Source organism: Scheffersomyces xylosifermentans (genome assembly GCF_036884685.1).
Source record: "Scheffersomyces xylosifermentans strain CBS 12540 chromosome Unknown RJT20scaffold_1, whole genome shotgun sequence".
Classification (NCBI taxonomy): Eukaryota; Fungi; Ascomycota; class Pichiomycetes; order Serinales; family Debaryomycetaceae; genus Scheffersomyces; species Scheffersomyces xylosifermentans.
In genome coordinates this window covers 922,993-948,718 of record NW_027042939.1, presented here as the reverse complement: position 1 = coordinate 948,718, position 25,726 = coordinate 922,993, and the positions used below count along the sequence as shown (strand labels likewise).

Below are 25,726 nucleotides of genomic sequence, written 5' to 3'. Positions count from 1 at the left end.
GAAATACACAATTCTTATATCCGGATTGAGCTTAAGTCAGGAGATGGTTTTCACTGAGCACTTTTTCACTTCTGTAAATGCCCTTCTGTTCTCAAGATTACGTCATAGGAGATTTCTTTTCAATTAAAAGCAACCTCAATGGTCATATATTCTAGTCACTTTAGCCATCTTACTATAACTTGATTTTGTCAATGGTGATCTTCACAACCACTAAAGTCACAGCTGCAATAATTAGCATCAAAACAACATGTACCACCTATCTCATCTCTCTATCCCTTCTCTCCACAGTACATCTCAACATCACAAAATATAGGTTCCAATTATGTCCTAAAACAGAATGTCATAATGAATGTCCTGAAACAAAATAGGACGAAATTATTTTATGTGGACACATCTTATGAACAAAGATGCCTAAATAATATGGGTGACATATGGTTCCACATTAGTACCTTTCACCGACAATTTGGGAGCAGCACAGAGATGAAACAAAATAGCGGGGGCGTAATGTCTGTCGAGAAAAATCGGAGAAAATTCGACGTACCCGTCGACACCAGCCAAGGTTAGTGGCTAGTTAGGAACCAGTATTCCCTTCTGAACTACTCAATGGGTCCAATCGTGCGTGACCCTCATGGTGCTGCATCTGTACGACATCTCGTTAGATGCACCAAGCCACAGATTAAACTTTTGGTGAGCCGCTCAGTTTCCCTTCCATACAACCAAGCGGTATGAGATATGCTCTTTTGTGCAACTTGGCGCACGTTTTAGGTGACCTAGTAGTATGGGCTGCTGCATATTTATTTTTCTTGGATTTATGTACAACCGGACACATTTGTCCTTTGTCCATAGAGGGCAATTAGTATGCGATTTTCAACCAGTCGTCTGCATTCTTCGAGAAAGGCCAAGATTTCTTAGACTTGGCTTCCTCTGGTTTATCACTTGTTGTACTTCTATTTAAAGAATTATGACGACATTCAACATAAGGTGATTGGTATAAAAGTGTCCCATATTCCAGGTATACCATTTTGTCTTCACCGTTCACTCAACTAATCAGATTTATATCATCTCTCGCTTAGAATACACACAATGTTGTTTGCTACCTCCGCTTTCCTCGCTTTAATTTCTGCTGTCTTAGCCGAGCAGACCTTTTCTTTGACCGCTACTGGTGGAGTTGAAGGTCCAGTTACTTTTGCTAACAATGCTTTGACAATTGGTAATGGTGATGCTCCAGTTCTTATTTTAGAAGAACCAACCGGATTCGTCAATATTCAAGGAACCTCCAACTATTTGCAACTTGCTCCAGGTGGTGTAAGTGTCTCTTCTCAGAGCGAGGCCACTAGAAATTTCCAAATTCTCAATGGTGTTACCTTTGCCCATGGTCCATCAGCTGACAATGCTCAATGGTTTGCTTGTACAGCAGATGTCGGATACGTCATTAAGATCTTCCAAGACACTGGCTGTGAACCAGTCACATTGAACGTCGTGGGTGCTCAAGAGCAACCAGCTGCTGAAGAACCAGAAGCCACTGAGCCAGCTCCTGAAGAAACAGAAGCTACTGAGCCAGCTCCTGAAGAAACAGAAGCTACTGAGCCAGCTCCTGAAGAACCAGAAGCAACTGAGCCAGCTCCTGAAGAGCCAGAAACCACTGAGCCAGCTTCTGAAGAACCAGAAGCCACCGAGCCAGCTCCTGAAGAACCAACAGCAACGGAACCAGAGGCTACTGAAGAGCCAGAAAACACTGAGCCAGCTCCTGAAGAACCAGAAGCCACTGAGCCTGCTGCTGAAGAACCAACAGCAACGGAACCAGAGGCTACTGAAGAGCCAACTGTTCCTCCTCTTGAGGGTGCCGGTGCTAAGCTTACCACTGGTGCTGGTGCCATTGTTGCTGCCGCTGTCGCATTGTTCATGTAATTCATGAATCCTTATGTTTAAGAGTACGTCCCACTTGCAACGATTCTTCTGTCTACATTGGTGGGCAGTTATGGAGTTTTAGCTTAATTAAAAATTTTACGATTCTAAAAAGTTCGAAGAGCATTTCTTACGGTGTAGTCACTCTCAAACGATTGACCTTTCACCGTCAACTCCAGTACCACCTACGTCAGTAGCACTAAATAATTTCAAAATTTTCAGTAAAGTATATCGAATAAAAGCTACTTACGAATAGTTTCGTTTAAGTTTCCTTCTTCCTTCAAAGAGGTTTACAAACTGCCATGCTCAACGTTCACACCACTAGTCATTCTGTCAAAGTTTATGGATGCGAAAGCATGATGCTGCGAAAAATGAAATCTTGACTATTACTGCAAAAAATGTCAAGCGGCTAAAAGACTAAAGCGCACGAATTTACAAGAATAATTGTTAGAATGATACGCTTTTTTTTGAATGTTTGGTTTTGCTATTTTTAGTTTGTCATTTATCAGAAAGATATATAGTTGTATGTTGTATATGAGTTTTAGATACACTATAGTGGCGAGCTTCCTCGTTGCCTTTAAGAAAGAATGGTGATCATTTTAATTTGAGTTCTCATGTTTACATAGACAATTCGTGGACACCTGACTACGATAACACGGAATGGTTGCGTCTACAACTTAGTTCTCATTATGCCATGACACCTTTGGATATAATGCTGGAGAAATATAGGTGGACGCGTTTCTATGCGCGAGAGTTAAAATGATTTGTGCTCTCACTTTACATCTTCTACAAATGTGCTTCCTCTAATCACCTGTGGCAATAAAATGGTGAACAGTTTCTTTAGTTAATCTGCACCGGACATCTGTAAAGGTTCTGAAGTGCAATAGCTGACTAGAGTCCCAGGCAAAAAAAAGAAGCAAAATCTCTTCTTTCACAAATTTGGAACGGATACTCGTTGTTGTGACTTTGGCTCCTGCGTGTTATTCAGAAATTTCTTAAGGTCCTTCTCGCATAAAGGAAGCGAATGTCGATTCTGTTTTACTACAATGGTAACTAGTTGTCGTAACAATCTCCCACATAAAGATATTGCTCACCCGGCATTGGAATGCATCAAGGCATAAAATCTAAAATCTACTTCTTGAGGAATCAGGGCGTATAATTACCAATAAAAATTATAATTCGTCTATTCTGTCCCTGGATTGGGCTGGTGAGATGAATGTCAGATCTTCAAGACAATTATTATCTGCAGCGGGGTTTTCAAAGCCAATATCAGCTATCCCACCATAGCTGTATGAATCAACTTCGCCGAAGAGCACGTCCACTGTGGAACAGTTCTCTCCAAACCATTTCGTAACCATAGTATCTGCATCACAGTCATTGGAGAGGTCACATATCCGCTTTGCGACTGCAAATTTTATCGGCTTCATGGCTTAACAGAAGGTAGTGACGAGGTCAAGTCTGGTGCACCGTAAACCGAATTTCATACTATTAAGCATTATACACAGTACCCTCTTCGTATCTCAGTGGATCTCTGTTCATCAACTTCGTAGATGAGGATCATGCATGGTGGAGGTAGGGTTTTGGCAGTGGCAAATAGTCATCTATCATCTGAGCCAATGGGAATTGTAGACCCCGAAACTGTGTTCACAGTGCTGTACTCATCAACTGAATGATGCCAACCCAACGGCAAACCGATCGGTTCGGAAAATGCCTCGCTTTTAAACCCCAAAGAGTCAAATCGCTCAGTTGACTGCCGAATTTACATGCACTACTATCAATATAGGGTCTGTATGACAGGTCCGTAAAGAGATTAAGTTACGAATTTAACAACTCTTCCCTGCAGAGATGCCATAGTTGTGTCTCTTTACCGTTAGTTATTGTAGATACATGTAAGCTATACGGCCGATATCTCCACTAACCCCTATTACTTTAGTCGTTTTTTCTTAGCGAACCTCAAGAACAGCTATGTTGTGACTGTGTTTGATATCTTCGTAGAGTTTGATATAATGCTTAATTAACGAAACTGTACTGTGATCAGGATATTCTGAACCTTGATTGTAATCCCTGTTTACATCACAACCTAATACTTCTGGTAGCAAATTTCTCTTTACAGCGGCCTCCTGACTCGGCAATCAGTGGTCGACCTCGTCTACCTTCAGAACAAATAAGTAAGATCATTATTTCTACGCAGAACTTCTCCAGCATTATCGTAACATAATAATAATGAACGTCAACAATTAACTGGCTAATGGAGCAGCATCTCGCTGCCTGGAATTTGTGTGGTCCCATATCTTTTACCCGATCTATTCTTGATAATATAACAGTACTTTTGGTTGCAAGTCGAATTTTGTGCAAAATCGCCCCATTCAAGCTTTTATGTCCAGATATTACTAAAGATTTTGTCCATGGCCATGTCTAGAATTACCATCGTTTCTTACCAACTCTGGTGTACAGCCCATGTCAGTGACACACCAAGCAATTTAATTATGCAAACCACTCATCGGCACTAACTCAAAATTACCAATAATCCTTATTGCCTCCCATTGCCAATTTATCCAAGATGAAAACCGCTATAAAATATATAAATCTTCAGCCATTTTTATCTTTGCCCTTTCCGGCATCCAACTCCCAGGGAAACCATGGGTATCTTTGAGCCAGTAACGTCCACGAGAACCGTGCTTATGCGGGTTCAACATTTTTAGCTTCGGAGGTCTCTATTGCATAAAACACCAGTTGTCTAGATCATCCCTGTTCATGACAAACCGATTATTTCTAAACTTTTTCTTTCCCCACTACATTAACCAGCCCCCATCGCTGTCATCGCTCTCTGTCAGACATCCATCTCTTCCTCTCTTTTTCCTTGCATATTTCCCAGCCTTGTCACGTTTGGTGATTGTTGTTACCTACAGGAAAAAGAAAACGGAGACTTTGTCAATCCTAAAGAACCCAGAACAACCAGGCTCAGGTCAAGTTCAACAAACTAAACTAAGAAACACTACACTATTCGGCGGCTAAGCAGAAGATTTGCGTATTGGGTTCCAGCATTCTGCCGCAGAACAGCAGTACCAGTTAATCAGTAAACTGTGCTTCAAAAACGCCGGTGGTTATTACAACGAGTTCTTCTTTTGTGTTAATAAGGAGTGCCTTTAACACTTACAATACCGTGAGAGAAACTGGGTGAAATCCCAGTAAATTGGTGTAAAAATAGTAGCACGTACTAGCACCCATTCAAACCCATTCCTACGACCTTATCTCCACAAAGACCCATTAATATTGTTGTATTTCGTGTTGAAGTTAAGACTGCCGCTCACTCGTTCAGTCTACTGCTAAATTAAGAACAGTGCCCTTACTACCAGCATTATTCTTCAAGTCTTAAAGTACACATTGCACTTCCAGATTAAGAGTATAAGATACGATCATAGCAGTCAGGAATATCTAGAAGCTCAGATATTATTGCTATCCACAACATACATCCAAAAGGAATATATTCCATAAGGCCTCAGATTTCCTCTGTTAATACCTTTCACCATACATTCACATACACACATACATATCCATTAAAATGCTGTCACTACCTCACACACCATACATATCAACAGCTACGTCAGCATTATCGTCATCATTTACAGCTACAGCCCTCACATCAATAGCGACGGGTATAGCGACGTCAACCAATACCCATAACGCATTCCTCCGACAATCTACAGCATCACCAATATCCCCTTCAAACTCGTCGTCGATTATATCTTCTATATGCGAAATGCTATTTGCCACTTCAGAACACCTTATCAAACGAATGACAAAACCCCACAATCAGATCGACGAGTTTACTGACAGACAGGCTATGATACAACGTATTCTCGCAACGTCGTCTTCATGTGCCTCTATTACCTTGTGTTTAGCAGCATTCTATGCCTTTTTAGCTATCGATCCAAGGCGGTTGATTTTCCGTCATCAACTCATTTTCTTCCTTTTGTTCTTCGACATGTTGAAGGCCATAATTTTACTTTTGTATCCAACAAGAGTTCTCACACACAGTTCATCCTATTACAATGACAATTTTTGCCAAGTGGTAGGATTCTTTACAGCAACGGCAATAGAAGGAGCTGATATTGCAATTCTTGCCTTTGCTGTGCACACCTACTTACTCATCTTCAAGCCATCGCTTACGACGAAAGTCAAGAACTCTACCAGAACAGAAGGTGGTCTTTACAAGTACCGTCTTTGGGTGTACGCCGCTTCGTTCCTTATACCAATAGTCCTCGCAAGTTTGGCTTTCGTCAATGGAACAGGCTATATATCATTAGTGTGCTGGTGCTACTTGCCACAAAGACCTCTTTGGTATAGGTTTGTTCTTTCATGGGTCCCACGTTATTGCATAGTCATTATCATTTTCGTTTTCTATGCATTCATATACTATCATGTGATTAAAGAGTTTAAGACTCTTGGTGGTGTTTTCACCACGATGCATAAATCCCACGGCAGCGTTCATCCCAAACTCGGCGAAGATGAAAATCCTGGCTTGTACTCATCCCTCAAGTATTTCGTGAGCTTGATAGCTGACACAGCCATGCCTAAATTTGTATTTCCAACCGAAGATGACACAAGCGTTCAAAATACTCATCAATCACTCAGTAGAGAACCTAGTGTAAACAGGCAGCCGAAAGATGAGAATGATGACGATGATGACGATGAAGATGTTTCCGACTTATCTACTACACCAGTGCATGTCGACACCGAGAACATCATCTACGACCCAGAACTCCATGCTGCTAATTTGGAAAACTTTAGGAAGAGACAGAAAATTATCCAAAAGCAGATGAAGTCGATTTTTGTTTACCCATTTGCATACTGTTTCCTTTGGTTATTTCCTTTTATCCTTCATGTGACGCAGGTCAACTATGAGGAACGTCATGGCCCAATTTTCTGGATCAATTGCATGGGGGCATTTTTCCAACCATTAAATGGATTTGTGGATGCTCTTGTCTTCTTCTATCGTGAGCAACCATGGAAATATACCATCATGAAGAATTTCGAGAAAGAACACATGACTAGAGTGGACAATATGTTAGTTCATCATGGGCACCACCATACTCATCCAACATCTACAGGTAGCGAAGGACATGATGGAACCAGCGACTCAATTGCAACAAGTGCAAGGTGGACTAAAAACTCACTTAGTACCACAGCAGGACTAGTCGATATTCAGCAGTACTCCAAATGGAGACAATGGGCAAACTCTGTCAAGCTTCCTCTCTTTACACTTCCAACAGAGGAAAATATCTCTAAATTCCAAGTGAAGTATATCAATGGGAAGATTCGTAGATACAAATCCATACATGCTTCGGAAGGCGAGAAGGCTCAAGAGAAGATTGGTGCAGGCATCAATAATATCAGTGCCAAACATGACTTTTCCAACGTGCTCAACGGTGACCTTAATGAGGGCGATTTCCGAAAAAATCTTCATAGTTTCACTCTTAATTTCAACGTTGAAAAATCATTGGGTTCTTCAAATAAGAAACGTGGATCCGTTGGCGGAACGTCATCATCACATTCAAATAGAAAGGGAAGTATTATTTCTTGCAATAAGTCCATGCGTGATCGCTTACCGCTGGAACTGACTGATCCTATTGCACTCCATGGTAATAATGAAACCAGAAGGATGAGCTTGAGTACGAACACGATGATGAGCAGCATTAACGGCAATCTAGAGTTGAGACCTTTGCAAAAGAGAAGTGCCACAACTGGGTTGCCGGTTATTTCTACACCAAAGAGGTCCCATACATCATCAGTTGGTCTCAATGGCAGCGCCTCAAGGAACTCCACTACATCAAGCGCTGGAGCATTAGAAGAAGAAGACGATGAAATTGATTTCATGGAATTTTTGAAGAAGGGGCCTCCCCACCATTGATTTGTACTATAATTGAGGACAACGAAGTTTCGGATTACGTTGTTCGGAGTGCCTGAGTGCATTGTACCATATTTATTTATTACGGTTATTTAATAACAATTAATACACTAATAGAGTTATATAAAAACTGTAAAGGATAACGTCAAAATGACTTGTTTCACTACTTAGAAGTAAGTCAGTTAAAGCATATCATGAACCACCCAATGGAAAATCCACTCAATAATTCTCTTCAACATTGCTGAAGAAGTCTTTCTACGATTTTGCAGCTCAATATCTGTAGTGTAACATCAAAGTGTATGTAATTTATTTTCACTCACATATTGCCAAAAGTTAGGTGTATAGAGAAAAAATAATTGATCGGATAGATCCATGTGAATTCCGATTCGGACGCGGACCGAGCATCGGGCACAGCAGCGGGTGTTTGACATAATAAAATAGCAGAATACGGCCACCTGAGAATTGCACCATTTGCTGTCTTTCTTTTGCCTTTTCTTTTCCTTAGGCATACGAGATCTCATTTAATGTAGGTCCTCCTCTCGTGGGTGGCGTCGCTTGATACAGACCGAAGCTCGGATCTTATCCGTGATAACATCATTAGAACCTCTTCGAACCTCACTATAATATTTTTCCCACACTTCGAAAATATGTCTCACTCACATAACCCTTTAAACCTAATGCTGAGTAGTCTTTGGAACCACTATCCTAGTTGGTCTCTGTCAGAGACAGATCCCTTGCAATGCAAAAGGCGTTGAAGAATCTGTCCCAATCGGTTTCCCCAAGAAAGCTGTGAAATGTACCCGTTTTAGCGCTATCTCCGTCTCCTCGCCAAAAATTTTAACTTTTCGCAGTCTTCTTGTATGCGGCATTACTCAGCTTTCCACAAAAGTCGACTGCAAGGCAGGTAGCTACGATGGAATTTTATGTATTCATATATAGATAGTTGACATTCCTTCTTTTGCTCGGATCTGTAAAGTAATCGTCAGTAATTAATTTGCTCTGTTAAGTCTGTACGCTTTAGTGTTTCTTGTACGCAAAGAAACACATATTCGTGAAGCAGTGAAGAATTTTTCAGATTGGGAATTCCTCTTGTGCCCTAAAAGGAAATGAGTCAAGAACAAGCAGAGCTCAAAAGGGTTTCACTGGGTACACCTGATAGTGAGTTGGAGGCCTCAGTCAAGGCCTTGGAAGGTACTGGTTCCAATGAGGAGAAGCCAGAAATAGTAGAAACGGAGAAGTACTATGAGAGTAACGCAGGCGATGGTACCAAGGCTACAGACCAGTATTTAACGGGTCTCCCATTAGCTATCACCCTTATAAGTTGTGTAGCATGTTTATTCCTTGCAGCTTTAGATCAAACAATCGTCTCCACTATTTTAACCCAAGTTGGTGACAAGTTCCAGGAATTCGAGAAAATTGGATGGTTGACTTCAGGTTATTTGTTACCCATGGCCACCTTAGCTCCATCCTATGGTAAAATCTCCATTGCATTCGGTAGAAAGTACACATTACTTGTAGGTGTCATAATTTTCGAAATTGGCTCCTTAATCTCCGGTTTGTCCAACTCCATGAGTATGCTTATTGGAGGAAGAGTCATTCAGGGTATTGGAGGTGGTGCCATCCAGGCCATGGTTGTTGTGATTCTTACTGAGTCAGTGCCTATCTCAAGGAGATCACTTTCTTACATGCTCTTGGGAGTTACCTTCTCCGTGTCAAGTGTGTTAGGACCGTTCATTGGTGGTGCGTTTGCTACACACGTCTCGTGGCGTTGGTGCTTCTATATTAACATCCCAATTGGTGCCTTGGCTTTTGTCTTGTTAGTATTTGGATTCCACCCTCCTAGACCACAAGGAAATATTAGACAGAAATTAGCAAAAATTGACTACATAGGTACTTTCTTCTTAACGACATCCCTTGTTTTAATCCTCTTGGGTTTGACTTTTGGTGGAATTGATTTCCCATGGAAATCTGCAGCTGTTATTTGTTGTTTTGTTTTTGGTGGTTTGTTATTGGGTGTCTTTAGCGTTTGGAACTTCCAATACTCCAAAACGCCAATTATCTTGAAAGAAATCGTTGTTGTCCCTCAAATTATCGCTGCTTGCGTAAGTGGAGCTTTCAACTTCGCCTTTTTCTTGTCCAATTTCACCTACCTTGCCGTGTACTTCCAAGTCATTTTCAATGCTACAGCATGGAAGTCGGGTGTTGACTTGCTTCCAATGATCATCACAGTGACTTGTAGTTCGATGCTTAATGGTGCATTTATTAGAAAGACAAGACATGTCAAGATTACTATGCTTATATCTGGTATTTTGGGACCTGTTGGTACTGGTATGCTTTTGCTTCTTAAGAAAGACTCGCCAGTAAAAGACAGAATTGGATTATTAATTTTGGGAGGTGTGTCGATTGGTTTACAATTTCAAAGTTCCATGTTGGCAGCACAGTTGGTTGCACCACCCGATGTCACAGGATCTTTGATTTTGGCAACCATCTTTTTGAATTTCCTTAAGTCTGGTTTAGCAGCAGTTTCCGTGACTTTAGCGCAGCTCATTTTCCAGACAAGTGGTCAAAGATACATCAACAGCATGTTAAAGGGTTTATCGAAGGACTCCGAGGAATATAAATTGCTCCTGGTAATTCCTGCCAAACAATTGATCTCCACTCCTAAAATCATTCAAAGTTTGCCTGAAACCGCAAAGCAATTGGTGTTGGACCAATTCATGCACGCTTTGCATAACGTATTCTACCTTGGTCTTGCATTTTCGTTTGTAGCCTTAATTGGTTCGATATTTACCACAAACAAGAGAATCCCTAAGGATACTGATATCAAGGGCAAAGATGAGGACAAGGTCAAGGATGAGGAGAAGGGGGAATTGGCCGCTGAAGAAACCCCACACGAAAAATCTTTAGAGAAAGCTGAAGTTCATAGCCACACTGATTCGTCGTTATCGAAGAGCAAATAGACTTAAAACAGTATAAACATTACATAGAATAGGCAAGACATTAATATCAAAGAAGAATGGAAGTTTAAGATGATAGTTCCTAGCTACTTGAGAGAGAGGATGTAGTAGTAATAGTAGTAGTAGTACTGTCAGACATTTTTGTTGAGAGTTCCAAAGCATTGAGTTCGAATTTCGTTTCTTAAGAGCTCTACTCCATCTCCACATTACAACAGTCTCCCAAGATCCAATCTCAGTGTACTGCCTCACTGACTTTATCGTCAGCCACCATTTCGCAGCCAGCCGCACGTGAGTGGAGATGCCACTCAATTTCGCAGTCATGCAACATAACTAACTAACTATAGAGTCACCCCTACCCCAGGGACTCAACTAAGGTTTATCTTCAGCACTATCTTACATCCCCAATTACATCCCTAAATGAAATATCATCATCATGCCAAGCCTTCCATCCAATTACTGCAATAATTTTCTAATCTTCGCTAATACCGTCTTATCTCCATGTGTCGCAAATATCCAAATGTGGGGCAACTGACCCTTGCGAAAAAAAAACCTGGAGCACCATCACTCGTTTTATAAGAATCCTTGACCCAATCATTAGTAATGTCAGGGTCAGCTAGAACAGGGCATTTTTAGTATATATTAGTTTTAAATTCACTGGGGTGTGCAATTCAATCCAGTTTTCTTCTATTTTCTACAATTTTTACTGTTTCTGATAATTTAAGTGTCTCTGGTTAAGTTCTGGAACACTTGTTTCTATGAATGGACCGAGCTCGCATTTGCTAGACTATACGATCTACGTAAATCCTGAAATTTTACCCATCTTCATCTATAACAGCGTGGTTTAGTAAGAATTTGTATTCACTTAGCCTTCATTGAAATTAAGGTTTAAATTAACAACTTCACGTTGTAATTCATTGAAGTTTCAGCATATATCTTTACCACCGTTCACAATTGGCATCACGCGATACCAAGATATCTCACAGTTGACTAGCAAATGATGTTCAGGAAACCTTCGAACACAATAACTGAGTCTCAAAGCAGCCAGTCCAAAGAAGAACTAGATATCAGCATCTTACCTTCATCCGAATCCAATACCCATAAGCAAGAACAGGTGACAACACCTCCAATTGGTGCAACAGCATCTTCTACAACTCCACAGAAGACTGCAAAATTCTATGAAAGCAATGCTGGAGACGGAACAAAAGCCACAGAACAATACCTCACTGGTTTGAGTTTGGCTTTGACGCTAGCAAGTTGCGTTGCTTGCTTGTTTCTTGTAGCATTAGACCAAACTATTATCTCCACAATACTAACTCAGGTTGGTGATAAGTTTAAGGAGTTCGAAAAGATTGGATGGTTGACCTCGGGTTTCTTGTTACCTATGGCAACACTAGCACCATCCTATGGTAAAGTCGCCATTGCATTTGGAAGAAAATACACTCTTGTCGTAGGTGTCGTGGTATTTGAAATAGGGTCATTAATTTCCGCTTTAGCAAATTCTATGGGTATGCTCATTGGAGGAAGAACTATCCAAGGTATTGGCGGAGGTGCTGTCCAAGCAATGATTGTGGTCATTCTTACTGAATCCGTCCCCATTTCGATAAGACCTCTTTCATACACTTTAATTGGAGTTACTTTTTCTGTGGCCAGTGTATTGGGTCCTTTCATTGGAGGAGCTTTTGCAACACATGTTTCCTGGCGTTGGTGTTTCTATATCAACATTCCAATTGGAGGTTTGGCTTTGGTGGTGTTGTTTCTTGGGTTCCATCCTCCAAAGCCTCATGGCAACTTGAAAGAAAAGTTGGCAAGAATTGATTATTTGGGTACCTTTCTAATGACTTCAGGTTTGGTGTTGGCGTTGTTGGGCTTAACATTCGGAGGAATTGACTTTCCATGGAAGTCGGCTGCTGTTATATGCTGCTTCATTTTGGGAGGCATTCTCTTAATTATATTTGGAGTCTGGAACTTCATATATTCAAAACATCCTATTATTATCAAAGAGGTTATCACGATACCTCAAGTTGCTGCAGCATGTATTTGTTCTGGGTTCAACTTTGCATTCTTCCTTTCCAATTTAACATATTTAGCAGTTTATTTTCAAGTCATTTTCAATGCAACAGCCTGGAAATCAGGTGTTGACTTGTTACCTTTAATTATTGCGGTGACAATATCGTCAATATCGAATGGTATGTTCATCAGATTTACCAGACATGTGAAAATAACAATGATTGTTTCTGGTGTTCTAGGTCCAATTGGAACAGGCTTGCTATTGCTTTTGACGAAGCATTCGCCAGTTCATCACAGAATTGGTCTCTTGATAGTGGGAGGTGTTTCCATTGGATTAAATTTCCAAAGCTCAATGCTAGCTGCTCAATTAAGAGCCCCTCCAGATATCGAGGGCTCATTGATCGCCATCACCATTTTCCTAAACTTTGTTAAATCAGCTGGAGCTGCCATATCAGTTACGTTGGCGCAGCTAATCTTCCAGATAAGTGGAACTACGTACCTTAAAAATGCTTTGAAGACTTTACCCAAAGATTCGGAAGAATATAGAATATTACTGGAAATACCCGCTAAGCTGCTCATTTCCACTCCAAGAATCATCAATCAGTTACCTGAAGCAGCTAGGGAATTGGTCCTTGATCAATTTATGCGCTCTTTACACAATGTGTTTTATCTTGGGCTTTCGTTGGCATGTGTAGCTTGTATTGCATCATTTTTCACCACCAATAAGCGTATCCCAAAACATTCCGATATAAGAAGCAAGGAAGACGAAGAAGATGATTCAGCTTCAATTCCGCCTTCAGAAGTTGAAAATGAAACAACAGACAACCCTACGGGGTCTAATGCTATATCATCCAAGGATTCTACAGTTCAAAACTGAGCAACATGGCTATTCTATTATTTGGTATGATACACATAATGTTATACACTAATATACATATTAATTAAAATATCTCAGTTGAGAATCTTCTTCCCAACCTGATCTAAATACAACCTGATTTGAGAGTTGAGACGAGCAGCCTTAATCTCTATGTTTCGGATTTCCATTTGGTGTTCTAACAACTTCTGGTCAATTCTCCCCTCAATTTCATTGATGACATCCCTTCTTTCACTATCTCGTTTCTCCTTCTTTTTCCTCTCCTCTACCAACTTCTTGTATTTCTCTTCTATAGAATTTAATTCCTTCTGCTGGATTTGAGCTTTCTCATCGGCTTGTATTCTTAACTTTTCATTTTTCTCTAGTATGACGTTCAATTGTCTCTCAACTTGTTCTGTATCTCTCTCTTTCTCCCTTATTTCAGCTTGCGAGTTCTCTAATATTTCCTCCATGGCAGCCAACTTTGATAACTCATCTCTCTCCTTCGCAACTTCGTTCCTGAGTTCTTCTAATATTCTAAAAAGATTTTTCAATTCGTTTTCCACTGTCTGAATAGATTCTATGGTTATTGCCATATTTTTATCCCTTTGATTCAAGTCGTCATATATATTTTGATACTCTGTCAATTGTGCCTTCAAGTCGGCTACAATTTTGTTTAAAACGGACAAGTCGGTTTCCGAATAGCTCTTTAAAACGTCAACTTCTATAGCAGCATTATGAGCAAGATAATGGAAATCTTCTAATACGTGGGATAATCTTTCTTTTTCTTCCTTGTATCGCTTACGCTCCAAGGATAATACTTCGTCGGCCTTTTTCAATTTCTTCAATTCTGACTCTATCCTTGAATTATAGGCATTAATGTTTTTAAGGGTGGCTTTCTTCTGGCTGCTGTTTTGGTCATCATCCTCGATTTTTCGTTTTATTCCTTGTATCTGACCAATCACCTTGTCATTATCCGCCTGGACCTGCCTTATTCTTTCCAAGCTGGCTTCACTTTCTATGACTAGCTGTTCACATTCTGCAGAATGCTCCTCTCTGAAACGAGCAAAGTTGACCACTGCACTCAAGATCCTTTTCGTCTTCAGTGGTTCGGGTCTTATTATGTCCATTATTGTTAAATCATATACTCCACAACTCTGGAAGAACTTATAAGCTGCTCTGTGTAACCCTATTATGTTTAGTGCTTGGGTTGTGTCGTCCTCTTCTTCTTCGTCTACTCCGTTCATTAGGTTATGTCCATTTCCAGCGGTATTCCCGTTATTTTGTATATGGTTATTGTTGTCATTTTGGTTATCATGATTAGCATCACTGCCGTTGCTGTCACGGCTTCCATCAGGTCTGTTTAAAGAACGCACTTTCTTCTGCAATGTCTCGGTTGATAGCCCCATAAATGTGTCTAGAAACTGTTCAAACAACGACCTTATGAACTGACTCGTGGGTTTCGCCACCAACTCCTCTGTTGCTAGGAAGTCACAACTCTGCAAGCAAATAGTGATTTCTTTGGTGTCTAGTAAAGGAAACGCATCTTGTTGAGAAAGCTGATGTGTCCGGCGGATATTCTGAGTTCCGCCTCGATGCATGGTACTAAGACGGGACGTCATGGTCTCCCGCAATTGTGCAACTACAATGTCTCAACCTTCACCTTTCTAATGGGTAGTATTGTATCTATCCATAGGAGTGTTGTTTGATATTAGAGGTTCTGATAAACTGCATTCGCAGAATCAAAATGTAAACAAAAGTGTATGTTAGATGTGGGATCATGTGATATGAAGTCATGTGCTTTTATAACAAAAGACGTACGAGAATGCGAGTTCTAGTGTTTGTATATGGTATATGGTAGGAATTTGTGAACACGTTCAGTGGGCTATTGAGAGAAAGTTTGTTTTCAGTAGTACATGATATTGTATTATTCTTTTGTTTTATGTTTTGTAGACTCATATATTCATTGGGCTATTTACAAACGATAAATTTGGCCTTTTTATTCTTTTTTTTATTTCTAATCTAAGCTCCTGTAGCAAAGAACGCAAGTGCTCCCCAGTTCCATACCACTAGCTTCATCTATTCCATCCTTTAAATCCTTTCGGCACCCCAAATAGCACCTCTACAAATAAGCTTGATGCCTTCCGTTAATAAAATATAAGGAACAGCCTTTTCGGCATCGTGCTTTAGAGCGGTATCCAAATGTTCTAATTCCTGATCTCTGAAAGTGCTGATTTGATCCTTCAATTCCTTCAATTCTGGTGAATGTTCAATTTCACTAGTAATTTCATCGTCACTCAACTTCTCTCCAGTCTTCTTGTCGTAAATAGGAACGTCATATTGGTTCATTAAGACTCTCAATTGTTGATTGTAGTGACCTCCAATTACTGTTTCAACGGCTACGGTGCATGCCATTGCAGCCTCTTTACTTATAAGTGCTGTACCAGCGCCAATGGCAACTGCACCTACTTTCCACAATGGTGTTAACAATGAAGGCCTCACACGTCTATTTGTCTGCAAAGCATTGAAAGTGTTATGGTGATGAATCTCCTGCTCCCACATATGCTTTAATACTGGTCTCAAATGAGGATATTTACTGGCCAAAACGGCATACTGACCCATGTAAATGTAGTTTGCTCCCAATTCTCCAGCTTGGTCTACTCTGATGACTCTATCGAGGAATGCTTTTTGGGCTTTAGACAAAGCACCATATTCTACATCTTCTCCGTAGTATTTCTTTGCTGAGGCATCTCTGGATATATCTTCCTCGTTCTTCTTGCTCTCATGTAATGAGCGTATAGGCTGAATGGAACGACCGGGGTGAATGTAAGATGAGACTACACGGCCACACACTGAAGCTTGCCTTATGTTGATTTGCCTTGAAATCATATTTCAATGGTGGTGGTTGTTCAGTGCTATCTATGAAACTCTCTAGACTTCAATTGCAATTGCTTATTGTACTCCTAGTATCTATTTAATACCATTTGATGGTACGATTTCTGTCGTACACCTAGGAATTTTTCACCGTCGCATTTTGCATAGAGCCCGATATCGATTTTACGATTAGCAACCATTGTGCGTACGAAGGAAATAGCTAAATACGTTTCATCACATATGGTTTATGCCAATAGGGAAGAGGTAATCTGCTATTAGCTTTCTTACTAAAATTAGCTATGGTACAATCTTATATGAGATTTTTTAAAATTTTTTAACATTTTTTTTATTTTTATCATAATTTGAAAATACTTCTGGAAAAAGATCACTCTCGATTTATCTCCCACCCTCAAGTATTTGTTTTGAAAGAACTAATAATCTTTAACATTGAAATACCAATGTCAAAAGGAATTTCTTGAGTATCCCTTGAATTCGTTACGGGTTTGAACTCATTTGTTGGCACTTTCAAGTGCTGGAAATAACGGTTTGGCACATCTTTAATAAGCAACCACTCAACTGGAAATTCACCTTTCCAGCGAGTTTGTTCTACCCAAATATAACTGGTTTTGGTAAAGTCAATGCAATCTTTCATTTCTGATACACCGCAAAACTTGCCTGAAGCATTTACCAGAAAGAACAAGAAGATCTTGCCATCTACTTCGGCATCTCCAGTCATCCGCAATTCTTTATAGGCTTTGTTCAATCTTTTGTTACCAAGATCTGTAGAAGTCCAAATATTGTGGGTAAAAGAAGACGTGACATCAAGGATGTTGTACGACTTGATAACAAAGAACTTGGACTTGGGGGGTATTGTGAAAATCTTTCCCTTATAAGATCTGAATGTCAAGCGAGAGCTTCTGAATTTTGCTTCTGGTTGTTTCAATGGGGCGTAGTAGGCTTGCTTAATTGGAGAGACTGGAGTAATCGGAGCGGAGTAGTCATTGGAGCAATCTGCGTAATTATTGTACGCAACAACATTGTTGTTTTTGTTATTGTAGCTGTAAGTAGCGGCGTCATTATTAAAATTTGGAGCATTGATTTCATCGCTCAACCTTCTCGTTCTATTGTATGCCACATCACCGCTGAAGAAAGGAGTAACGGAGTTGTGCTCAGGAACACTCAAAGAGTCGATCTGGCTCCTCTTATAAGAAGTGGACCAAATGCTGGTTCTTGCAACCACAGGTATTGAATTGAGAACGTCACTTGCCTCCAATGACTCAACTGCAGAAAGGGTTCTTGGTGTGAAATACTTGGATTCCACACTAGAGCCCAGTGAAACTGTTCTTACCATAGAAAGATCAGATACTCCGTCTTGCAGGAGAGTGAGGGCGTGGTGGTTAAAGTCGTCTTCGTTGGGAAAGAAAGCATCTGAGTGAAAGTAGTTGAGCATTGTCAAATGAATATAAAAGGACTTATATATCAAGATAATAGATAGATAACTAAATGATAATAACTATAGTAGTGCTATACTATAAAACATACACATATACATAAAAAAGATCATAAAATAAAATCAGGGATTTCGGCTCCTTATATATATTTACAGCCATTTTTTTGCAACACATTAAACTGCAAACTATCCGTATCTGGCTGTCCCCAAAAGCGCCTCAAACTGTAAAATCATCACTGTCTCAGTAGCGTTTAGCATTCACAGAAGAGGCAAGAGATGGAACATACAAGCAGTGGAAAGACGTTTAGTGATAGGTTATGTTTTGAGAGTTGTTACAATGGCGTATCGGGTTACTGAAGTGGATTCAGACTATCTTGAGAAAAAGATCAAAAAGGACAAGTCGTCCACAAAGTTCCCCAAATGCTTCAAAGTGAAAGTGAATATGGAGAAGGTGAACTTTCCTATCGTGAAGGATTGGATCTACAAGAAAATCAACGAACAATTACCAGATGATGAAATCGTCATTGATTACATCTACGAGTTGCTACAGGAAAATGAAGGATTTCCTGATATAAAAGCGATTCAGCTACAACTCCAAGATTTCTTGGGACAAGCCGAATCGCTCGACTTCTGTGAAAAGTTATGGAAATTGCTAATAAGTGCACAGAAGGACGAAGATGGCATACCGAAAGAAATAATAGAGCAGCGAAAGCGTGAATTAGAGGAGCTAGAGCTGAAAAAGAAGGAAAAGAAGGAGGTGAAACTGAACAAAACAGAGCATGAAATTGGAGATTCCAGCAGTGGCAGGAGAGAGGAAAACAATGGTAGAAAGACTAACTACAATAGAAGTCAGTATAATGCCAGTAAGAGGGAAATAATAAAAGATGAAGACAAGACAAAAACAGAAGAACCCAAGGGTAATGGATACAGCTTTAGAAGCAGATCTGAATATTCTCGAGATGATAGGAAGGTACCTTCACAAGGGGGAGGAAGAGGAAGAGGTAACAGGAGAGAAGATAGAGGATTCCAACGGGGATCATATAGATACAGGGACGAAAGCGACAACAGATCCAGAGACAGATCTCGTAGTCGAAGCAGAGAGAGAAAGTAATAAATAGGAAAGTAAATCAGTTTAATTACGACTTAAAGTTGGTGATATCTTTCTCCACATTTTCCATAGAGTTTAAATATGTCGAGAAAGAGCTCATTTGACGTTTAAACATTGCATTTTATCATATTCCAAACAAAGAAGAAGACAATGTCGATACTGGTAAATTCACACCACTGCAGCAACATTATCATGTCGCCAATGAAGTTACTCATATAGGAATACAATAAACTCATCTACAACATTTAACTTGGTTCTACTATAACGCTTGGTTCTACTGTAACGAACTTGTAACCCTGTAGCCAATCGAAGTTATATGCAACACATTCTGTATCACACTATACATGATACTCCAATTCGTATGGAAATTGCTGGAGGTGAAATAAAAGATCTAGTGGAGTAGTTAAAGTGAAGTAAAACTTTGGTGGTCGACTAGGCATCTTTACATTGATGAGTTCTGCCGTACCGAATCCTGCAACTCATTTTATCTAACTCCTTTCATTTTAAGAGTTGCAAAAACTACTGCCAATACAAATATACTCATTACCCTCACACACATCTTTACATTTTTTTTTTTTGAAGGGGTATATCTTTATTCCTAACTAACTAATCGAATAGAGAGAAAAGAGAAAGACAGTGTGATAGTGATCAGTACAGAGAGAAAACCGGGGGTGAAAACTCTCTGCCAAAACCCTTTGGGGCAATTATCTCATCTTACTAGATGAAAAATTAGAGGATATAGGTGATTTAGTATTTGTAGTTGAAAAAGGATACCCAGGTGTGAATTCAGCGTCGGCCAAGCAAATGTCAACCGTCCGAGCTCGTCGCCGGGCCGTTAATTTCAGAAGGGCAAGTAGGTATCTATTGATCTTTTTCATTTCATGGAAAGTATTTTCTGTACTAGCAATTAAGGTGTGCCATGTGAGAGGACGTGGTGGGCCAAAAACGTTCCAGAGTCGTTTAACCACGCCGCAGTCTTCGTGTAGGTGGGAAATATAGCTGGAAGAGATTGTTTTGCAGCATAAGTCGCATTTGGAGTCTCTAGATTGGGCATGGCGAGTGTGACCTAAGTTAAAACGGTGCAAATCCTCCAGGTCATATGGATAATAGTGACTGAAGGTCTTGAGTTTTTTCCAAAACCCCAAACTTCCGGGGAGAGGTTTACAAGTAAAGACACTCTATTTTCAAAGCCCATACATACATAAATAGATCTGCTCATTGTACACTCCCATCATACACTTACTCACTCACTCTCTAGATTTCATAACTCCCCCATAATTCCATTATTCATCTCAGTTCTCTCACTCACACACTCTCCACTCCCACCTTTCCAAATGTCGCACCTCCACCATATTCTTACATTATACAGTACAATCTGTGACTAACCCCGGTCGTGCCTACACCGCCTCACACACTCATTCTCACTCTCATTCTCACTCTCTCATATCATTTTTTTATCTCTCCAATTTTAAGGACAACAGTGTCGTCCGTTTTTACCGCCAAACCAGTTGACATCACAGCAATCACGAAATATCACAACCCAAGCAATCAAAAAACAGCATAACGTCAACACTTCGCATCGCAGCATACAGTTTTCCAGTTTTTTCGTAACATTTTGAAATTCTAATACGAGTTCGATCGGCCCCTTTGCACTGAAGTTCATCTAGTACATTCACAATGGCTGAAACAGACCACCACCATCACCACCACCATCACCATCACCACCACCACGACCAGAATGCAGCAAACCAACAGCCAGCCATTCCAATTGACCCTTCTGCAAATCCTGCTAATAGAATCGGAAAATACCAGATTCTCAAGACTCTCGGAGAAGGTTCCTTCGGTAAGGTCAAGTTAGCTCAGCATTTGGTCACTGGACAGAAAGTGGCCCTTAAGATCATCAACAGAAAGACATTAGCTAAGAGTGACATGCAGGGTAGAGTCGAAAGAGAGATTTCCTATTTACGTTTACTTAGACATCCCCATATTATCAAATTATACGATGTCATCAAGTCCAAAGATGAGATTATCATGGTGATTGAGTACGCCGGAAAGGAATTATTCGATTATATTGTTCAAAGAGGAAAAATGCCTGAAGATGAAGCCAGACGTTTCTTCCAACAAATCATAGGTGCCGTAGAGTATTGTCACAGACACAAAATTGTCCATAGAGATTTAAAGCCAGAGAACTTGTTATTGGACGATCAGTTGAACGTGAAGATTGCTGATTTCGGTCTCTCCAATATCATGACGGACGGTAACTTCTTGAAGACGTCCTGTGGTTCTCCTAATTACGCAGCTCCCGAAGTTATCTCTGGTAAGTTATATGCTGGACCAGAGGTGGATGTGTGGTCTTCAGGTGTCATTTTGTACGTCATGCTTTGTGGAAGACTTCCATTTGATGACGAGTTCATCCCTGCATTATTCAAGAAGATCAGTAACGGTGTTTACACACTTCCTAATTATCTTAGTCCTGGTGCCAAACATTTGCTTACCAGAATGCTTGTTGTTAACCCATTGAACCGTATCACTATCCATGAAATTATGGAAGACGAATGGTTCAAGCAAGAAATTGCCGATTACTTACTTCCTCCTGACTTGTCCAAGACAAAGCATAAAAAAATTGACGTTGACGAGGATGTAATCTCTGCATTGACCGTAACTATGGGTTATGACAGAGACGAGATTATTAACACAATAGAAAAATGCAATAAATCATCAACTCCTCAGCAACAATCTAATGAAATACTTGATGCATACTTATTAATGAAAGAAAATCATTCTCTTGTCAAGGACTTAAAGAAATCTAAGGCCGACAAGATCGATTCGTTCTTATCGCAATCGCCTCCTCCTTCGTTCATAGCAAGTTCTACCAGTTCAGCACCAGGAGTTCAGCAATCTCTTACTTACCAGACACTTGCAACAGTTCCTGATTTATCTACCTTGCCCAATTCTACGATTGCAATTTTGCCTTCATCATTGCCTTCTATTCATAGAGCATACATGATGGAAACTAACAGCCAGTCAGTAATCAACCCAGTTTCTACTAGAAAGCTGAAAACAAGATGGCATTTTGGTATCAGATCTAGATCTTATCCTTTAGATGTTATGGGAGAAATCTACAGAGCCTTAAAGAACTTGGGAGCAGAATGGGCCAAGCCCACCGAGGAAGAATTGTGGACCATTAGAGTTAGATGGAAGTATGATAGTTGTGAAGTAGAGGATGCCCCTAACTTGATGAAGATGCAAATTCAGCTCTTCCAGTTGGAGCCAAATAACTACTTGGTTGACTTCAAATTTGATGGCTGGGAGACCACAGGCGCAGAGGAACAGCATAATCTTAAACAGGATGCCGACGAAGTCAGTTCATTCTCTGCATACCCATTTTTGCATTTGGCTACAAGATTAATCATGGAGTTGGCGGTGAATAGTCAAAGTGGTTGAGTAGGTGCCAATGATTTATGAGACATAGTGGTAGAGCGAAGTAGACTTAGTTATTGTAGAATAGTTTTTTTGGTAGAGTTTTCGGGTAGAACCACGAGTAATGTATTAGAAACGTATGGAAGTGTAGAAGAATTTGCTTTCAGCTCCATATTGATGGTTCAAGAGATATAATGACTTTGTTATGGTTATATCACTTGTTGAAGAGCTAAAATTAGTACATAGTTGGGAGATCGCACAAGCATTCATGCTGCAAAAGGAAGTTGAATGGTAGCCCTACTATACAGAATTGCCAAAACCTAGCTGACACTTACGACTTAACATAACCACCAGATACGAGGAATTCTCACGACAATTTCATTCCGTTCCGATCGTCTACCAATACCACCTCACTCCTTTTCCCACAAAATTCGCCGACTGTAGTTTCCATCCTTACTCTTATTCACTGGGCAATTTCAGGTACTCGCATTTTTCGCATTCATTCTCATATTGGACGATTTTTCCGATACTCCTTCATAGTTAGTGTGTCCAACGTCTGGGAAATGGAACCACGGCAACGGACTGTAACCTCTGTAACTCACGTCAACACTCTGCATGCATAAGAGTACAAATTTGCGTTTGTGTAGGACCTTTTCCTGCGGGCCAAATTATGTGCTTGCTTCCTATCAATTTTCTCCTTCACTTAGTTAAGGGCAGTTTCCTTCCTCCAGTAACAATGTGCCAGTAGCCCCCAACACAACACGGCCATTAGCAACGGTACAATTCCCACTCAAACTTCATCTCACACCACCAAATTTACTCCCCCATCTACGATCTCGCATTCTCTCCAACTCGCTTGGAAACACCACAAAGATCTCTACCTGCTTCCCCTGTTTACCTTTCCTCGACCTCTCCTTCCATCTGCAAATTCGTGTTTTCATAAACCCTCTGCATCCTTCCCGATTAGGTAAAATTAATCCTTGCCTCAAAAACATAAACAGATGCCCGGATTCCAAATCCGGGCATTGACTTAAATTAAATGCAGTAGTGAATTAAGGAGAAGCATTAGAAAAAAAGTTACAGCCATTTCATTAGCAACAGTTGTCTTGTTCTCTTTATCGTAAGAACAAAGTAGAAGAAGTATTGAAACACAGCGGCAGCTAGAAAAACAGTATAAGTTGGAGAGCAGCGGCATAAGTGAAATCCAGTAGTTTTTTTGAGTTCAGAAACTGCCATTTTACATCAGATACACTTCCCCTGATTCTTTATCTATCATTATAGAAGGGATACAAAATCCAGACGGTCAATGATTTCAATTGACTTGCTACAACACCAGCCGTCGGCGGAGTTGACGGCAGAGTCGTCCATTCGTTTGAACGAAGTGATCAAGTGCATTTTCAAGTCGAAGAGAGCCACCGTGTTGACCGGAGCAGGTATCTCCTGTAACGCCGGCATACCTGATTTCAGATCGTCAGACGGTCTCTACAATTTGGTCAAGGCAAAGTTTCCAAAGACTGTTGTGAAGGGACAGGACTTATTTGATATCTCATTGTTTAGAAACGAGATCTCCTTAGCCATCTTCTGTACGTTTATGGAGTCTCTTTACAAGTCCAGTTTAAATGCTAAGGCCACAGAAACTCACAAATTCATCAAGATCTTGAAGGACAAGAACAAGCTTTTGCGTTGCTACACACAAAACATAGACTCATTAGAGGGCTCTATTAACCTCAATTTGGGTATAAATCTCAATGAGTTCGATGACTGCAAGAACTTCATTCAGAACTGGAAAAGTTTGGATGTAGTACAATTACACGGCAATTTGCACAAGCTTTCATGCACAAACTGCTTTAGCAATTTTGACTGGAACGAGAGCTACCAAAGCCAGTTAGCTAACGGATTAAATCCCCAATGCTCAAAATGTTACGAAAAGTACGAAGAAAGATTATATTCTGGTAAGAGACTAACCGGAAATATAGGTCTTCTCAGACCAGACATCGTTTTGTACGGAGAGCATCATCCACAGTCTGAAATACTAGCCCAAGGCCTCAACGTTGACTTAAGAGCAAAGCCAGATTTATTGATCGTCATGGGTACTTCATTGAAAGTGGATGGTGTCAAGAAATTGGTCAAATCTCTTAGTGCATCTATTCATGACAAAGGAGGAAAGGTCATATTCATAAACAAGACACCATTGTCAAAACAATGGGAAAACTATTTCGATTACGAAATTTTGAGCGACTGCGATTCGTTTGTGAGAATTTTGAAGAAAGAGATTCCAGATTTATTCTTAACACAGGAACAATTAGACTCTAAAAAGTTGAAGAACAACAATACTAATGTAGAAATCAAAAAAGAAAAGACAAAAGCTACGAAGAAGAAGACAATCAAGGTCAAGACCGAGGTTAAGACCGAAGTTAAGACTGAGATAAAAACTGAAATGAAAGATGAGGAGCTGACGGTTTTAACACCACCAACGACTCCAACAAAGAAGAAGAGACCAGCTTTGAAAAGAAAGCCTGTAAACCAGCAGAAAAATGGACCAATCAAGTGTGAGTTGCCATCTCCTTTGCCTAGCTTTAACGATGACATAGAAGTTATTAAAAGCGAGAGTGAAGAGAGTGAAGATGTTGACGGCAGCATAATAGTGATTAAACTGGAGTCGGAAGAAGCAGAGGAATCCATGGATGTGATGCCATTGAGCGCATACCCAAGTTCACGTTTGAACCAGCCTTGCAAAAAGAGAAGAATAGTCAAGGAGAGCAAGGAATCCCATATTCACAAGAGAGTAAAGGCTTGAGTCCTGGATTGACTCTTACTAGCTCCACTTTTCAATGCATTATGATGACATAGTTTTAATTCCCTCAGAGCTTCTGCTCTGAATCGCATATCTAGTTCCCACTAGTATTCTAGCATAGATCGTTTTTTAGCACTGTTATTTTGTATATTAGCGTAACATTACATACCAATCATTTATGGGTGGGAAATGTAGAATGGGATTAAATAATAGTCACAGCGAAAACAGTGGTTCAAGGGTTGTTTGCGGAAGAAATGATTGATAGATCCCCGGGAATGGATAAGTTCTTTTGTGTATAGGGGTCAATTCATGACCCAACGTTTGTATCTCAACAACGAAAGATAGCACAAAGCTTTAAACTCAACGGTATTGGCACCCACTCAACATGGACGGAATTACAGAGCGAGTCATAGACAAGTTAATATAAAGGAGGTATCAGGCAACCTTCAT

At 40.2% G+C, this 25,726-nt stretch overlaps 10 protein-coding genes across 10 annotated transcripts; 7 read left to right on the top strand and 3 right to left on the bottom strand. All coding sequences in view use genetic code 12, as the record gives it.

Annotated features, from left to right (window-relative positions):
- Positions 1 to 1,083: 1,083 nt before the first annotated feature.
- RJT20DRAFT_4433 (uncharacterized protein) lies at positions 1,084 to 1,908 on the top strand (the record flags this gene model as incomplete). Its single annotated transcript, XM_064920168.1, has 1 exon — positions 1,084 to 1,908. The coding sequence occupies one exon, from the start codon at positions 1,084 to 1,086 to the stop codon at positions 1,906 to 1,908; it is 825 nt and encodes a 274-aa protein (XP_064776893.1).
- A 3,559-nt stretch (positions 1,909 to 5,467) lies between these two features.
- On the top strand, positions 5,468 to 7,816 carry GPR1 (Gpr1p; the record flags this gene model as incomplete). The annotated part of the gene is made up of 1 exon (XM_064918100.1): positions 5,468 to 7,816. The coding sequence occupies one exon, from the start codon at positions 5,468 to 5,470 to the stop codon at positions 7,814 to 7,816; it is 2,349 nt and encodes a 782-aa protein (XP_064776892.1).
- A 940-nt stretch (positions 7,817 to 8,756) lies between these two features.
- Positions 8,757 to 10,849, top strand: RJT20DRAFT_123937 (MDR family MFS transporter). Its single transcript, XM_064916088.1, has one exon. It carries the CDS (start codon positions 8,920 to 8,922, stop codon positions 10,771 to 10,773), a length of 1,854 nt encoding a protein of 617 aa, XP_064776891.1. The 5' UTR covers positions 8,757 to 8,919; the 3' UTR covers positions 10,774 to 10,849.
- A 482-nt stretch (positions 10,850 to 11,331) lies between these two features.
- Positions 11,332 to 13,708, top strand: RJT20DRAFT_123936 (MDR family MFS transporter). Its single transcript, XM_064916087.1, has one exon. The coding sequence runs from the start codon at positions 11,765 to 11,767 to the stop codon at positions 13,652 to 13,654; it is 1,890 nt and encodes a 629-aa protein (XP_064776890.1). The 5' UTR covers positions 11,332 to 11,764; the 3' UTR covers positions 13,655 to 13,708.
- NUF2 (kinetochore-associated Ndc80 complex subunit) lies at positions 13,709 to 15,348 on the bottom strand. The gene has a single exon (XM_064916086.1). The coding sequence runs from the start codon at positions 15,250 to 15,252 to the stop codon at positions 13,729 to 13,731; it is 1,524 nt and encodes a 507-aa protein (XP_064776889.1). The 5' UTR covers positions 15,253 to 15,348; the 3' UTR covers positions 13,709 to 13,728.
- Positions 15,349 to 15,688: 340 nt separating this feature from the next.
- Positions 15,689 to 16,755, bottom strand: RJT20DRAFT_9429 (putative monooxygenase). The gene has a single exon (XM_064921525.1). The coding sequence runs from the start codon at positions 16,517 to 16,519 to the stop codon at positions 15,722 to 15,724; it is 798 nt and encodes a 265-aa protein (XP_064776888.1). The 5' UTR covers positions 16,520 to 16,755; the 3' UTR covers positions 15,689 to 15,721.
- A 1-nt stretch (position 16,756) lies between these two features.
- RJT20DRAFT_9428 (mRNA-binding phosphate metabolism regulator) lies at positions 16,757 to 18,051 on the bottom strand. The gene has a single exon (XM_064921524.1). It carries the CDS (start codon positions 17,952 to 17,954, stop codon positions 16,914 to 16,916), a length of 1,041 nt encoding a protein of 346 aa, XP_064776887.1. The 5' UTR covers positions 17,955 to 18,051; the 3' UTR covers positions 16,757 to 16,913.
- Positions 18,052 to 18,161: 110 nt separating this feature from the next.
- RJT20DRAFT_9425 (uncharacterized protein) lies at positions 18,162 to 19,466 on the top strand. Its single transcript, XM_064921522.1, has one exon. It carries the CDS (start codon positions 18,292 to 18,294, stop codon positions 19,063 to 19,065), a length of 774 nt encoding a protein of 257 aa, XP_064776886.1. The 5' UTR covers positions 18,162 to 18,291; the 3' UTR covers positions 19,066 to 19,466.
- A 1,067-nt stretch (positions 19,467 to 20,533) lies between these two features.
- SNF1 (AMP-activated serine/threonine-protein kinase catalytic subunit) lies at positions 20,534 to 22,893 on the top strand. Its single transcript, XM_064921493.1, has one exon. It carries the CDS (start codon positions 20,740 to 20,742, stop codon positions 22,504 to 22,506), a length of 1,767 nt encoding a protein of 588 aa, XP_064776885.1. The 5' UTR covers positions 20,534 to 20,739; the 3' UTR covers positions 22,507 to 22,893.
- An 895-nt stretch (positions 22,894 to 23,788) lies between these two features.
- HST3 (NAD-dependent histone deacetylase) lies at positions 23,789 to 24,748 on the top strand (the record flags this gene model as incomplete). Its single annotated transcript, XM_064921314.1, has 1 exon — positions 23,789 to 24,748. A coding segment is annotated over one exon (960 nt), but the record flags the coding sequence as incomplete, so codon positions are not given.
- Positions 24,749 to 25,726: the final 978 nt, after the last annotated feature.